At 41.7% G+C, this 16,761-nt stretch overlaps 1 protein-coding gene across 1 annotated transcript; it reads left to right on the top strand.

Annotated features, from left to right (window-relative positions):
- Positions 1-9: 9 nt before the first annotated feature.
- LOC138601165 (up-regulator of cell proliferation-like) lies at positions 10-15,622 on the top strand. The gene is made up of 2 exons (XM_069672741.1): positions 10-184; positions 10,456-15,622. Exons 1-2 carry the CDS (start codon positions 10-12, stop codon positions 15,123-15,125), a joined length of 4,845 nt encoding a protein of 1,614 aa, XP_069528842.1. The 3' UTR covers positions 15,126-15,622.
- Positions 15,623-16,761: the final 1,139 nt, after the last annotated feature.

Raw genomic sequence — 16,761 nt, 5'->3', positions numbered from 1 at the left:
TGCCCTTCCATGGAGACAACAGTCCATCATGACGGCAGCACAAGCAATTGCACAGAGGGAGAAATTCGGCAGGAAACAAGAGACACAAACATCTCAACACCAGGGGTGCAAAACCCCATCCAGGATTCGACAGAAGCAGAGAACAAAGAAATAACCAGGCCCGTTGAAACATCTGCAAACACAAGTGAGTAAAAGAAAAACATAATTCATAAAAATTCAAGCAATAAGTCCCGCCAAATGCGGGTAGAATGGGTTAGTGGCGGGTGACTCACTCACTTTCATAGCCACCCTGGCGGGTGGCATCCTATTTTTCTTCAGTAAGGAGACTGCTTTAAAGTTTTTAATACGGGACAATCCGGAACCAACGAGAGGGAGAGACAGTGCGGAGAGAGAGATGATCCAGAGTGTGATCTATTATCAGTTATCAGAGTTTATAATCATCTGATCCAGCAGTGAGCAGTTTATAATCATGCAGCGCAGTGATGACACCGATCTGTGTGTGGTTCTCATACTCTGCCCCTGACTAAATAGGGTCGCGATCTGTCCCCGTATTTCCGTGAACAATCATCTTTATAAAGCAACTACGTCCACAGGCTGTGAATGAAATGAACCGGAGGTGATCCACGCGTAGTTTATCAGTTATCATGCGCCGCAGGGAGGAGGAGATATGACACAGATCTGTCTTTCTACCTGGCTCAATAACGTCGCGATCTGTCCGTATTTCCGCGCACAGGTAAGCTACTATAAAATATAAACTCTCCACATGCTGTCATACGTCCATATGATGTGTACATCATATATTTCACTGATGAACACATGCATCAGGCTTCATCATCAGACAAAGTTCACGTCATCACTTCAGTCCGTACCCACCTGTTCCCTCACTCTGTGCGCCTGCGCAGCAGCTCTCCCCCTCTCTGTGCTGTGAGTCAGTATCACAGTTTTTTGTATTATATGATGTTTTTTCAAGTCTTATTAAGGTGAATGAGGCCCCCTTGTTAATTTGCCTACAGAGCGGGACATGAGCACTACCTGCACACATTATTGCCTTGCATTTGCTCGCCAGTGACCACTCATGAAGCCCCTGTGAAGAATCATAATGTGGCTGTACATAAGTGTAACAAAGCCGGGGAGGAGACAACAGAGAAGAGAAAACTTGATGAAACAGAAAATGAAAAAGAGACGAAGAAAAAGAAAAGACCTGGCTGATAATGATCCAGCCAAGAAAATAATGTAGCTGCGCTGACTGTAGGACGTAATGCTGTGACAAGGTGAAAAAAAAAAAATTGTGGCTAGTGAAAATGTTGAGTGGCTTGTAACTTTGGAAAACCACTAGCCACAGTGGCTGGTGAGCAAAAAAGTTAATGTCAAGCCCTGAACCTAACCCAGTTTTTGCCTTATAGATTGCCTAGAAACAGTATGCACTGATGCAGAAACCCTCTATTCCACCCAATCTCTACCTTTAACATAATTTTTCATAAAATGTAAGGCAATATGCAGTTACACAATGTGTTGGATTATTGTCAGTTAAAGCAGACATAAAGCTGACCTAATGTATGTGCATATACAGCAAAAAAAGACCTCTCCTCTCCAGTATGTTCTCTATTATGTTGTGCTGTTCGTATTAAGCTTTTACTATGCTTTTTCACTGCCTTAAGCCCCTCAAACCCCTTTGACGTATTTAACAGCTACTTGTGTTGGTCTGAAGTAAACGTTCACAGAGAGGCAACTTCAAAATCTGTAGTGATTGTTTTAGTTACGTTTTCTCTCGCTGATTCTCCTCTACTCTGCTAACCCGGAACAGATTGGCTGCAGGAGCCGTATTGGTAAACAAAGCTGTCAATCATCCTTTTTACAGCATCACATAACTAATTAAAACTAAACTTCTCAGAAAAATGAACACTTGGACTCATGTCCCTATGGCTTTATGGCCTATACTGAAGGCAGTCATCAGGGGGCGCTTTAAATGTTGTGGCTTCACTTTAAGGGAGCTGTCATGTCGTCCATCTGTTACGTCTACACCAAAGACCAAAGGCCTATGGCTGAAGACTATGGGCGACCCGCATGAATCAGTCAGCTATGGCTAAGAAGCTAGGCTTTTGCTTCTCAGCTTAGCTAGTGGTTATTGGCCATAGACTGTATGAATAATGAATGAGCTAGTTTAACTTCGTGTTTCCCACAGAGGAGATTCTGTTTGTGACGGTGACTGACAGCAGGTGTTGATTTATGAGAGTAAACAAGTCGCGCACTAGTTGCTCGCTCGCCCAGTGAGATAGCGGCGAGTCGACACGTAACGGGAAACTTAATAACTGGTCTTCTCATCACTACGGTCAGCTGTAATCTCTCCGGGGAATAGCCAACAACCTCTTATTCCTATTTACTGGCCTATGATTAAATAAATACATGTTTGATAAACACTGAACAGGCTAACAAGCCAGGAATGGCGAGCACAGTATACCTGCTACTTAGTGCTTAAAATACCAGAGCTTTTCAATACCAGAGGTTGCTGCTTGGTCAACATCTATCTATGGCCTATACCAGGGGTACTCAATTAAAGTTGAAAGGCAAGGCAAGGCAAGGCAAGGCAAGGCAAGGCAAGGCAAGTTTATTTATATAGCACATTTCAGCAACAAGACAATTCAAAGTGCTTTACATAGAACAACAAAGGCAAAGAAAACAAGACATTAAAAAGCAAAGTGAAGAAAAACAGCTAAAATAGAAGCTAAAATATAAAAATAAAAATAAAAAATAAGGGTAAAAGCTACAGTGCAGATATAAATAATTTAGAATAGTTATTAAAATAAAAGTATTAAAATAGTTTAATAAAAGGCAGCTGTGAACAAGTGAGTCTTCAGGCTTGATTTAAAAGAAGAAAGTGTTTCAGCAGACCTGCATGATTCTGGGAGTTTGTTCCAGATATACGGAGCATAAAAACTGAATGCTGCTTCTCCATGTTTGGTTCTGACTCTGGGGACAGAAAGCAGACCTGTCCCTGACGACCTGAGGGGTCTGGATGGTTCGTACTGTGTCAGGAGATCACAAATATATTTTGGCCCCTGTCCGTTCAGCGCTTTGTAAACCAGCAGTAGTACTTTGAAGTCTATTCTCTGACAGACAGGGAGCCAGTGTAAAGACCTCAGAGCTGGAGTGATGTGATCTACTTTCTTGGTCTTAGTGAGGACTCTAGCAGCAGCGTTCTGAATCAGCTGCAGTTGTCTGATTGATTTTTTTAGGGAGACCTGTAAAGACACTGTTACAGTAATCAAGTCGACTGAAGATAAATGCATGGACCAGTTTTTCTAGATCCTGCTGAGACACAAGTCCTTTAATCCTGGATATATTCTTGAGGTGATAGTAGGCCGACTTTGTGATTGTTTTAATGTGGCTTTGAAAGTTCCAGTCTGAGTCCATAACTACACCCAGATTTCTGGCTTGGTCAGTGGTTTTCAACACTAATGATTGAAGCTGTGCGCTGACTTTTAATCGCTCCTCCTTAGCTCCAAAAATAACTACCTCAGTTTTGTCTTTGTTTAATTGAAGAAAATTATGGCACATCCACTCATAAATTTGTTCAATACATTTAACTAGGGCTTGTATGGGGCCATGGTCCCCTGGTGACATTGTGATGTAGATCTGTGTGTCGTCTGCGTAGTTATGGTAACTAACTTTGTTGTTTTCCATTATCTGAGCCAGTGGAAGCATGTAGATGTTAAACAGAAGAGGCCCAAGAATGGAGCCTTGGGGAACTCCACATGTAATCTTTGTCTGCTCAGATGTAAAGTTACCTATAGACACAAAGTAGTCCCTGTCCTTTAAATAAGAACCAAACCAGTTTACTACTGTGCCAGAAAGTCCAACCCAGTTTTCCAGACGGTCAAGTTATATCTTATGGTCAACTGTGTCGAATGCAGCACTAAGATCGAGTAGTACTAAGACTGAAACTCTGCCACTGTCTGAGTTTAAGCGGATGTCATTAATCACTTTGACAAGAGCCGTCTCAGTGCTGTGGTGTGGTCGAAAGCCTGACCGAAAGACATCAAAGCAGTTGTTCACTGTCAAAAAGTGGTTCAACTGTTGAAAGACAGCCTTTTCGATTATCTTACTTAAAAATGGTAGATTTGATATAGGCCTATAGTTCTTCATCTGTGCCTTGTCTAGGTTGTTCTTTTTTAACAGTGGCTTGATGACTGCTGTTTTCAGGGCCTGTGGGAAGACACATGAGAGAAGAGACAAGTTTACAATCTGTATCAGATCTGATGCCATGACTTTTGAGACCTTTTGGAAAAAATCTGTAGGCATAATATCAAGGCAGCAGCGGGAGTATTTTAGGTGTTGTATAATGTCCTCCAGGTCTTTATTGTTGATCAGATAAAATTGTGTCATAGTGTTTAAATTGGTATTAGTTGAACGCAGCACATAACCTGAACCTAAAACTGAGTTACTGACTGCTTGTCTGATTTTCAGTATTTTTTCTGTAAAGAAGGAGGCAAATTCATTGCAGGCCCTGGCTGAATGAAGTTCAGGTGCTACTGACACAGGGGGGGTTGGTAGCCTGTCAACAGTAGCAAACAAGGCACGTGTGTTATTACTGTTCTTGGTGATGATGTCAGAGAAGAACGATTGCCTTGCATTCCTCAGTTGTGAATTATAAAGAGAGATAAAGAGGTCCAGTTAGAGAAATTTTTTCTCAAGCAAAGGTCCGGAACATCATACCTCTGACATCTGACCTGCGTTATGATTCAGTATCATACATTTACTATACACTGGAGTATAACATGATGTTATAGAGTTTTTGAATATTTCATGCCATTAGTCAGAGACAGACTAGACTGAATGTTTTATTTATTCACAACAGAAACTTGAGCAATATCTGATTATATATATATTGGTTCGTTACACTTCCCTATTATACTCTTGTCTGTACTTTACTTTTTTATGTGAAATGATTTAGTAAATTAAAGATATTAATTTAGTTACATAATTGATATATTAACACTGCAATGTACAAGGGAACAAGATATATTTTTTGTGTTTTGAATATAACGCTAATAGTAAATTTTAGCTTTTTTTCTTTTTATCAGATTAATAATCGATTAATTGTAGCAAGGGACTTCAATATGCACAGCCCTAGTGGTCATGCAAGTGAACAATGCGCCATACCTCTTCAATGTGGTCCATCCTCTTCTAATTTCAATAGGGCCAAAATAATCAACACCAGTATTGGTGAACAGAGGCGAGTCCAGCTCCAGCCTTTTCTGTGGCAAGTCAGTCATCTTCTGCAGAATTTTCTTTAATTGTCCAGTATCTTTTACCAAGCTCAGAGAGGATGTGGTTTCTTCCTCTATGGCAAATTCCTCCATGTCCAGTCATTTCATGCATGTGTCTTATTATGAGTGTGGATACATAAGACATTTTTTCGGGAGTATGACTTGGGAACTTGCTCTCTTCTGGCATAGCTGCCTTACTCAGGCGCCCTCCAACCCTGAGTACTGGGTCAACGCTTACAGATGTTGTCTTTTTAACACCATGTGTTGCTGTTGGCAATGCTGTAATTTCCTCTGGAAAGAACTGCCTTTGGGTTTGGCAGATGATTGAGTTCTCTGCCTTCTCTTCCAGAGCAATGGTTTGTCCTCTCAAAGTGTCACAGGGGCTGATCAGAGACTCAGGCGCAGACAACAGAGAGACACAGCAGACCAGTAGATACACACAAGGAGTTTATTTACAAACACAAGATACCAATCTTGCACAGGCAGTAGGGAAGGAATCAATAGAACAGAAGGTAACTACAGACCAAAATAAGCCTATGCTAACTATAACTAAGGGAGGCTCAGGAATAAACGGAGCACAGCACCAGGACTAGGTAAAACCAACCTAGGATAAATAAGAATAGAAACACGCGCACGGCGTGGCAAAGCAAAATGCTACAAGCTAACAAGAAGGCTAGTCCACATAAAAATACACAAGCCCTACTCTTACTACAAAATAAACTGACCCAGAGAGCGAGCAGAGAGCCTTAGTGAATTGTCCAGTGAGGGAAGGCAGGCTGAGGAGGTGTGCGGCGTGGCTGAGTAATTGTAGAGCTGCTGAAAAGCCAGACGGGGAGCAGATGGAGCAGGGAACAAAGGGTTAGCATCCAGAGTTGCAACAGGCAAACAAGGTTGATTTGATATCTAGTCAGACTGACTGTGTCTTTACAACGGTCCAGACCTGAGTAGTGGTTGCAGTCAGGTTTTATGGCAGAAGTGATGAGTCTCTGGTGATTACCAATTGCCTGCACCTGCCTGCACTCCACACACCTCACTCACGCCCACCTGGGGAAAAAGGAAAAGAGGGAAAGGAGGAGGAGGGAAGAAGCTGCCACTAAGCAGAGCTGGAGGTGGAGGGCGTGACACAAAGTGGCTTTGACACTGGTATACAACACTGCTCATGCCTCGAGTGACTGTGTATGAAGCATTTACAGTGGAATGAAACTCCCGTCTTCTGCAAGCCAGCAGTCTTAAAGTTTCTTTGAGTTTCAGAATCCATGCTGCTGCAACTTTCAACTTTCTCCAGCTGGTTAAGTACATGAGAAGCTTGTTTGTATCATTCTCCTTGACAATAATTGTGATTATAGAAGCGTTTCTTTTTACCTCTGTCATCATAGGAGAGCAACCTGAATTCCAGGGGAAATTGTGGCCAGTCCTTTCCTGACCCCGACCCTCAGATTCCACAGGATCCGTCTCCAGTGCGTTCCGTGTGTGCCACGACCTCCGGAGTCGATCGGGCCCATTCAAGTCAATGCTCGTGATTCCATAGCACACGCCGCCTCCGGTAGCACGTCAAGCTGAACAGAGCAGATCATTCCAAACAGGAAGTCACACACGGCATACAGCAGGTCATTTCAAAATTAAACACCATGTACAGACTCACGTTTTTTCCATTTTCATAACAACAACACACTGAAATCTTGTAAAAAGCACTTTTAATTAATTAGTCTATGTTAGCGTGTGATTTCGCAATTCTCGTGCGATCTTGTGGTCTCTTGAATCCAGCTGCTTGGGCCAGCGCTCCGCTGCGCTGCGGATCAGACACACCTCCTGTGGGCGACGGCTCGTACCGTCTGATGGACCAGAACTGCAGCGCAGATGGAACATGCCGGACACGGATCCTGTTGGATCCAGGCGCCAGAGTATGTCTGGGCCATGAATCCATCTCTGATTCTCCATGAATTTGTCTGCCTTCTGCCCCCTAGAGGCAACATCAGCATGGTTGAGCTTTGTGTTCACATATCTCCATTAGGTCACTTCTGTGGCCTCTGTAACGATGGATATCCAGTTGGCGACAACCTTGTGTGCTAGTTTGCTATGTTCCTCAGCACTGATTGGCCATAGGTCCAAAACAGGGATTTTTCAAGCTTCAGCAGCAACTCTGTTTTGAGTACTTTATCCACTCTAGTGGTCAGCACTGCCCCAGCAACAAGGTTGCCAGGTCCACGGTTTTCCCGCTGAATTGGGCTACTTTTCAGGTGTTGCCGCGGGTGGAAATTTTTGTCCGCTGGTTTGGTAGACCTGTTTTGCATGCAAATTACATGAATAATAGGCTATCTATAAATAGAAATCCTTAATTTTTAGTATTATTTTAGATTAAATAATTTATTTATACCCAAATCCTACCAAACGGACTCCAGATCATTCAGCACTACACACAATGGACATGGGACATGCATGCCCACATAACAAACCCACAGACTCTACTTTGCCTGACACAGTTAGCGAACTTAAACTGAACACAGTCCGCATCCGTTCGGTGCATTGTGTGCAGTCAGCTAGCCAGCTATTGTCAGCAGTGACACCTGCAGCGGAATCCGTGAACACATCGGACAATTCAAGCTAGCAACTCCGGCTGGGGAGAAACATGACGCCCAGTAAGTGGGAAAAATACGGGAAGAAAAACACAAGGGACTGGTAAAGAGAAAACAGAATCAAAGAATGGATAGGACGTGTGGCTGGAGATAATACAAAAGCTTTTGTCGGTACTGTAAAACCGAGATAGCAGGGGGAGAGAGGAGTTGTCCATGATAGATGCCAGTTTTGATAGCATCCTCCTCTCACCCACCTCTATGACCGTCTGAGTTGAATTAATCTGTGTATTTTATAATGCATTTGGCAATGATAGCAATGCTGGACTTTAAAAGCATTGTATATGGTTTGACAGGGGTACATTTTGAGTTCTAGTATTGGGCTGGTCTTTGGGCTGGTTTTGATTGGCCATTGGGCTGGTTTTGTCACACAGACCTGGCAACCCTGCCCAGCAAGCTCCATCCTGGGAATTGTGACCTTCTTGAGGGGAGCTACTGTTGCCTTCCCCATCATAAACAAAACATAAATAATGTTCTTGTTATTCCTCAGTCTCAGGTATCTTACCGTTCCATACCCTTGCTCACTCGCATCAGGAAATGGAGAAATTTTGCCTGTGTGTGTCTGCCAGAGTTGTTGAGCTTCAAGGTTGGTGATCTTCTGAATATCTAACTTCCATTAAATCCACTGCTCAGAGAACACTTTGGGTATCCTCTCATCCCATCAATAGTTTATGCTACATCCTGTAGCAGCAGTAGGGTAGGCAGAGTGAAGGATGCCAAAAAACCATAAAAGGTCAAAGATGGAGCTAACCATAGACAAGATCCCTCTCTCTGTGTGTGGCTGCGGCTTGATGGTGACATTGACTGTAAAGTTGTCATTTTCCACACACCATTGCACTCCAAGAGCTCTCTCAGTTGGCAGTCGATCACCGTCCATGTTGAGCTCTTTCACCTCCTTAGCGCTGTCTGCCTCAGGAACAGCCTGCGGCTGTCGGTTATCCACTTGGAGAGGTGGAAACCTCCTCCCTCACATGCAGCTATGTGCTCTTTAATGAGCAGTATTGCTTCATCCTCTGTAGAGGAGTCATCAACATAGATGTTGTTCAGGATTGTGTCAGTCACTTCAGGTCTGAAGTGTTTTCTGTTATCCTCAGCTGTCCTTCTGAGTGCGTAATTTGCACAGCTGGCTGATGACACAGCACTCATGAGGATTAAGGCTGGTGTCTGCTCCAGGCCACCACAGGAACCTTAGGAAATCAACATCATTTTTGCAAGATTGTTTGAATGTCCCATCATTTCAATTGGCTCCTGGCAGAATCTGGTAAGTACTCCACTGAGACGGTGTGTTAAGTCAGTACCATGATGCAGCTCTGAGTTGAGTGAGGTACCCTTGAAAGATGCACCATAGTCAAAGACAACTCTGAGTTTTCCTTTTTTTCGAGTGATACACCCCATGATGAGGTATGTACCAGACTTTGCCATCCTGTTGCTTCAGCTGCCCCTGTGGCACTGCCTCAGCGCAGCATTTGTCTATGACATCACTGAGGAATCGGGTGTGTTCCTCATGAAATGTTGCATCCCTTGCAAACTTTCTTTTTAAGGTATAAAGATGTTGCTCTGCAATTCCTCCTGAATGTTAATTTGAGAGTGTAATGTCCATCCACAATTGTGGAGTCTTCAGCATCAGCTTTCATGAATTGTTTATCCTCTATTGACATGTCTTTGTGTCCTCGTAGGATTTTTCAGTAAAGTCGGTGTTGTATTGTGTGACCAGCAGCTCATGGAGGTTGACTAATGAAATCCGGTTTACACAAATGGAGGGTTTACCTTTGCACTTCCTCCTCTCAATGGACCGTTGATCACCCAACCTACCAAAGGCTTACATGCATATGGGCCATCTCTTGGCTGTTAATGATTTGCCATGGTTCTTTTACTTTCGGTGCATTAGCTCCACTCAGCAAGCCAATGTCTGCATCTTTGGTTGAGAGTTTGATGTTTTTAAGATATGGCCACTTGGCTAGATCTTTCTGGTTAGGGATGCTTTGCTTCAAGACAGGCATGGCTTTCTGAGTGTAAAACTCTTGGAGGGTTATGAACTTGTTCCCATGTAGCTCACTAACCCCACAAAGCTGTCACTACATGAGTAGTGACTGTTTTTTCTTGGCCCATAGTGCAGAGAAGGATATTTGTTCTCCTTCAAGACATGTTAAGTTGATGAATGAGCTTGAGATTATTTTTCTGGCTTTTTTGCCTTATTTGACACGACAGCTGAAGAGACACAGGAAATGTTGGGAGGAGCGAGTGGGGGATGACATGCACTAAATGATCGCTAGACGAACCTGCGATCAGTGAGACGAGGACTGTAGCCTCTGTATAAGGCGCCTGCTCTACCAACTGAGCTAAACCAGCCCCCCGTGTTTCACCTTTTAAATCTTTAATAAAAACACACTTTTTTATGTTAGATAATTCAGCTTGGAATCAAAGGTAGGATGCAAAATTGTGTGTTGTGTAGCATTACCAGATTCAGCAAACATGCATGAATTTATTCTATGTGTTAATTAACATGGATTAATGTTGAATCAAATACCAAGGATTAACACCCGTGTTACTTTCCACAGAGACACAACTGGAGCGTCTGTTGGAGGATCTGGGGTTGCAGCACCACTATAAAGAGAAGCTATCCATGAGCAGAATACTTCAGATTGATGAGAAGACCATTACTGATGAACGTACCAAGTGTAACTCAGACCTTCCATGGTATTTTCTAAAGAAACTGATGATGGTTAATGTGAAAGCTAGGAATGTAAAATTTACACATGAATCAACTTGTGATGCTGCAGCAGGTGGATCAGATTCAGATTCAGATATTGATGATCTTCTTGATAGTCCGGATACAGATGACATAAACCCCCTTGACATAATCACTGCTCTATTTCTGTGTTCTGATGGTTTTGTACAGCTAGAATTGGCACTCAAAATGTCCATGTGTCAGTTTTCTGTGCCTCTGCTGCTTCCTAATTGTGACACAAAGCAGTGCACACTAATGCTTTGGGCCATGAGAGACATCGTTAAAAACTGCAGACCTTTGTCACTTTCAGAATCCAAGGGCTTCATTGAAGACAGAATTGTTGTCTCTAAACTTCCAATGGTTTCTTTTGTGAGACTGGGTGAGTGCTCCTTGTCCAAGTCAGAGATGCTCAACAAGCTTCTGAGCAATTCTCAGCAGTACCATGATACCTTCATTCATCGTAATGTGGAAAATGGTGACTGTCCAAGACGAATATCCAATGGATTGACTGAACTTTCCTGGTACCTACCTTGTGGGAACAATAACATGGATATCTTCAGTGAGCCAGTAGCTATAGCTAACCTTCGTGGGGACATTGCTTCATTTGAAACACAATTTACTTTTTTGTGTCAGACATCTGCAGCAGTTTTTGTGTTCTTTGATCATTTGGACTCTGAGTGCAAGCTGCTCACAAACCAACACCGCAAGATCTTCTTGGTAGTTGACCATCAAAGCCAACGCTTCAGTAGAGATGCTCTGGAAAAGGTAAAGAAAAAGCTGAACCTGAGGAACAGCCACATCCTTTTGAAAAAAAAAAAAATGAATGATGCAGACTTTGTCAAAGAAATGCGTGAAAAAGTCAACTATGTAGTTGAGAACTCAGAGATGAAGATGCAAATTGAGCAGATGGCTGACTTTGCCCATGAACTGGGAATCTGGGTTGATGAAGACTGTCAGGAATGCCAGACTGCCAAGAAACATGCAGATGCCATCACTTCAAAGATTCAAGATATCCTCCAATACAAAGAAGATCAGTTATCTTTGCAAGGGGAATTATGGAAGGAACTGACTTGCTTAGAGAAGGAAGAGTTTCAGCTTAAAAAAGTTGGGTCAGAAAACATAGAAATGTACAAAAGTGATCTTCAGAAACAGAAAGCAAAACTGCGAGAACAACAGAACTCCTATGACATGTCGAATGCAATGACATGTTTCATCAACGCAATATCAGCACCAGGGACAGAGAGGTGTTATTTCCTGAAATGGATGCGAATGAACCTCGATAATCTGTCTCGAGAGAAACTGTCTATCCTCAGGGAGGCTTACAAAAACAAATACAAAAACAAAAATTCTGAAAACAATGAGGAAATCAAAGAAATTGACAGACAACTTTCCAACAGCTCACTTGGAATTGAACACTTCTTCCGGGAAATGGGTCAGATCTATGAAGCTTCAGTTTCCCTTCCAGAAACAAATCTGTCACGTCAACAATTACAGCATCTGCCCAAACTGTGTGCAGAGCTGCTGCTTGATGGATTTCCTCTTGAGCTTGTAGATGGTGATGCATCTAACATACCTCTCAGATGGGTGAGTGATGTTCTGTCGCAGCTCAATTATTTGGTGACTCCCAAGAGCAAGATATTGGTAGTCACTGTTCTCGGAGTTCAGAGTACAGGGAAGTCTACTCTCCTCAACACCATGTTTGGAGTACAGTTTGCAGTCAGCAGTGGTCGATGCACTCGAGGTGCCTTCATGTTGCTCACCAAAGTCAATGAAGACATCAAAAAAGAACTTAAATGTGACTTCATCATAATCATTGACACCGAGGGCTTAAAGTCACCAGAGCTCGCAAAACTAGACAACAGCTATGAACACGACAACGAGCTTGCAACACTTGTTGTGGGGTTGAGTGACATCACCATCATCAATATTGCAATGGAGAATTCAACAGAAATGAAGGACATCCTACAGATAGTCGTGCATGCATTTCTCAGGATGAAAGAGGTGGGGAAAAAACCTAAATGTCAGTTTGTTCACCAGAATGTGGCAGATGTATCAGCCCCTGAGAAGAACCTACGAGAAAGGGAAATGCTCTTGCAGCAGCTAAATGAGATGACCCAGGCAGCAGCCAAAATGGAAAACAAGGTGCAGAACAAGAGCTTCACTGATGTCATGGAGTACAAACCAGACACTGGGAACTGGTACATTCCAGGTCTCTGGAATGGAGTGCCACCAATGGCACCAGTTAATGCAGGATACAGCGAGGCTGTTTATGAGCTCAAGAAGAACATCATTCAAGTTTTGGGAAATTGTGAGACATCTGCTAATGACATCTTGGAGTTTACAGAGTGGATCACAAGCCTGTGGAATGCTGTCAAGTACGAAAACTTCATCTTCAGCTTCAGAAACAGCCTGGTGGCTGATGCATACATGAGGCTGTGTACAGAATTCAACAAATGGGAATGGGAATTCAAAAAAAAAATGTACTCCTGGACAAAAACAGCCGAAATAAAGATTTCTAACTTTGGCAGAGTGAAATCTCAGGTGTCAGACATTGGACAACTTCTCACACATTTGAAAAGTGCAGCATGCTCAGTGCTGTCTAAATGGGAGACAATGCTTCTTGATAATCTGGCAAAGTACTTCAAGCAAACAGATGGTCATGTCTATCTAGTTGAAGCATACAGAGAGGACTTTGCAAACAGTGCAAAGAGCCTTCGTCGAGAAATTGAGAGCTCTGTACATAACCAGCTCACAGTAGCAACAGACGTCAGAAGGGGAATGACAGAACTTGATAAAATCAAGGTGAACCACACAAAAGAATTAGAAGGGAGAGTACGTGCACTGATTGAAGAATGCCGTAAGAATAAGGTCAACATGACAGACAAAAAGTTGGACCAAGAATTTGACAAGATGTGGAATAAAATGGTGAAGGAACAAGTCCTTTACAAACCAGATGTCATGAATGTCGTGACAAGTGTAGACTACTACCTGAGAGACAATCTGTCACGTAAGGGAAGTCTTGCATGTGAACTGTTAAGTCAAAAGGGACTGAAAGATTGTGGACTGAAGCCTTTCAAATATTCAGCTGAAGGATTTCTCAACAACGTAAAGCACAAAGTCAGAAAGTTATTCAACTATAAAGACCATGTAATGGCGCTACAAAACATAGCCGACCTTGTCATAATGGATTGCTCACAGTTTGTGACAGAAAAAGTGGAAAGTAAAAACAATTACCACGACACTTTCATCCAGGAGATCCTACACAGGATTGATGAGAGGCTGAAAAACATCCAGGATGTTAAAAAAGACATACATTTTGAGGTGTCTCTGAAACAGCACATCTGTGGAGCTGCAGCCAGAGAATTTCAGAAAATGCATGAAGATTTCATTCAAATGAATGATCCCTACAGATGTCTCAATCAAAACAAAGAGAGGTTCCGGGTCAACTTCAAGGATGAGTTCAGTGAGCGAGACCAGTGCCAGAAGAAGGCAGCAGAATTCACTGAGCACTGCTTGAGGCCTGCTGTGGAAGATTTTTTTAACAGATTCCTTGGTCCTGATATCATTGGTGAGATGAATACAAGGTTCCAGTTCAGCACACGGATGTTCTTCCAGTATTCAGTTTTACTGGATTTGCTTTCAAAGGATAACTTTGAGGACTACCTGACTTATATCGTCTCATATGAGCGTTATGTCAGGAGGTGGATACTTGACGAAATGTTAAAACTCTTGTTGAATGAGTCTTTATCAGAGTTTGAGGATCAACATCTCAGGTCAAGTATCAACAGCATAAATGATGCAATACGCAAAGCTCAAGAAAAAGAAGGTGGCAACCTGCAGAAACTGATTGAAGACATCCGTCAGGAACTTGGTGAGAAACTGGTCATTTCTGAGGATGCTCTTGCTACTTTCATGATCCCAGAAAATGTCAACACGAAAGAGTTTGCTCAGTTTCTCACTGTGTTTGTGAGGGACATGGCAGAAGCTGTTAGAGAGCAGTTTAAAAAAACAACCATCAAAAAGAAAATCAGAAATCTTGATGTTAAGCTTCAGAACGAGCTTTTCAAAAACCTCATTGGATGTGGTAAACAGTGTCCATTCTGCAAAGCACCCTGTGAGGCAGGAGCAAAAGAGCATAAGGAGCACTTCACTTCAGTACATCGACCAGAGGGTCTGGGAAGATCCACATGGGTCAAAACAGAAAAACTTACCATTGACATATGCACTTCCTTGGTGAACAGCGACTGTAAGTTTCGCAGCAATGCCACAAATGGTGAATGGCACCCTTACAAGGAGTACATCAAAATTTTCCCAGACTGGCGAATTGCACCAGATAAAAGCCTTCAGGATTCAGACTACTGGAAATACGTACTGAAAAGGTTTAACTCCAAGTTTGCTGATGTGTATAATGCAAAGCCTGCTGATATTCCTGACACTTGGAAAGTTATCACCAAACAGCAAGCAGAAGAGAGTCTGAAGAGGTCATTTAATGTCAAGTGAGATAATACAAACTTTCCCCTGACTTACCTTGAGTGCACAGAGGTGCACATCCTCCTTCCATGGCTCTTTTGATCTTAGATACTTAGATATAGAAGTAACATGCTGTCAAATGAAAAAGCTGAAGATATTATCAGTACAGAGAGATATTGTACAACTAATGCTTACAATAAGGAAATATCTACATTTAACATTGATTTAACTGCGACTGAATTAAACGTGTATTAAAATGTTTTTATTTTAACTGTTTTTGTTGACCAGGACTGTTTTTGGAGTCAACACACATGTAAGGACACATTACAGTCACACTAAATGTTTTCAGTTTGTTTCAATGTGGATTTGAATGATTTTGTGTGACCAATGAATGCTGTAATGTTGTAGCTGAAAAGATAGACAAACTGTATGAATGCAACAAAGTGACCCAAAAGAGTTTTATACTCTAATCAAATAAGATGTGCTTTCTTTCATTTACTGCTTTTTGAAGTGTGCAGTAACTAATCTTTGACAGTTTAATTGTTTCAGTCTTTGTGTGATATTGTCTATCTTTAAAACAGATTAAGTACAGTAGGATGTGCAGTGTTTTCACTGTTTGTTTATATGTCTGAAGGATGCAAAGTCATACATTTACAGTCATGTGGTTTTGTTTAAATAGGACAGAATGTTCATTTTTTCTGATATGTGATCGATTACTTTGATTTAGAACCTGTTTTTATTATTTTGTGTGAAGAATCTGATGCAAAACATGAATATTCACATTAATCATCATTCCTGGACGTTTAAGAACAATGCATGAAAATAAAACAGCATTCTTATGTGATTATTATTGTTTAATTCAGAGTTTACACTTTGGTTTTGTTTTTTGTTTCTGATTCCTGATATTAACATTTAAAGGTATTAAAATGATGTTTCGCTGCATGGTGTGTTATCAACATGTAAACATAACTTACTTCTCTAAACTGATTTATTAAAGATTGTAATCAGCACAGTGACTATAAATGTCTTTAATGTTTTCTTGATCAGTATCACATTATTGTGTAGAATGACTTCTAAAGTAAACAGAAAAATCATTACTTCATTTATTTATGTTCTAGTTTTACAATCTGATTAGTTTAGAGGTCCTGACCCTGGATCACTTGTCAGTCCCTTACAGCGCCCTTACAGTAGTTAGCTGGCCTGTGCTGGCTATTATCAGTGCTTTTAACTGCTGAGATGTTTCCATGAATACTCTCAAAGCTTTAATTTTAAGATTTAACTTTAAGATTGGTAGTTAACTTTTCTCCTGCAAACCCACAAACAGTGAGCTAAATGATAGCAAATGATTAAGACAGCATATAGGGCTCTCTGGTCGGAAATCATGATGCTGCAAGATCATAATAGAGAAAACAAAAAAGGATAAACAGAAAAGCAACGTGATAATTACAAATATTTTTTCACTTATTTTCTTTTACCTAGAAATAAATAAAAGATTTAAATGTCTTCTAGATGCATGTCTGTTTCTGTCCAACCACCAGGTTTGTTGTTTTTCTTCAGTCTCGGGCAGAAAGCAGTGAATCTGTCACAATGGCGCCCTCAAGTGGAAGCTTATAAAATAAACAAACCAAACTAAACAAAACTAAATACCTATCTTTTGTCACCCTCA

The sequence above is a fragment of the Semicossyphus pulcher genome, unplaced genomic scaffold (assembly GCF_022749685.1).
Source record: "Semicossyphus pulcher isolate SPU_LCO1_2020_fin unplaced genomic scaffold, fSemPul1.0.p SCAF_21, whole genome shotgun sequence".
Lineage (NCBI taxonomy): Eukaryota > Metazoa > Chordata > Actinopteri > Labriformes > Labridae > Semicossyphus > Semicossyphus pulcher.
This window is presented reverse-complemented; position numbering and strand designations above follow the sequence as displayed.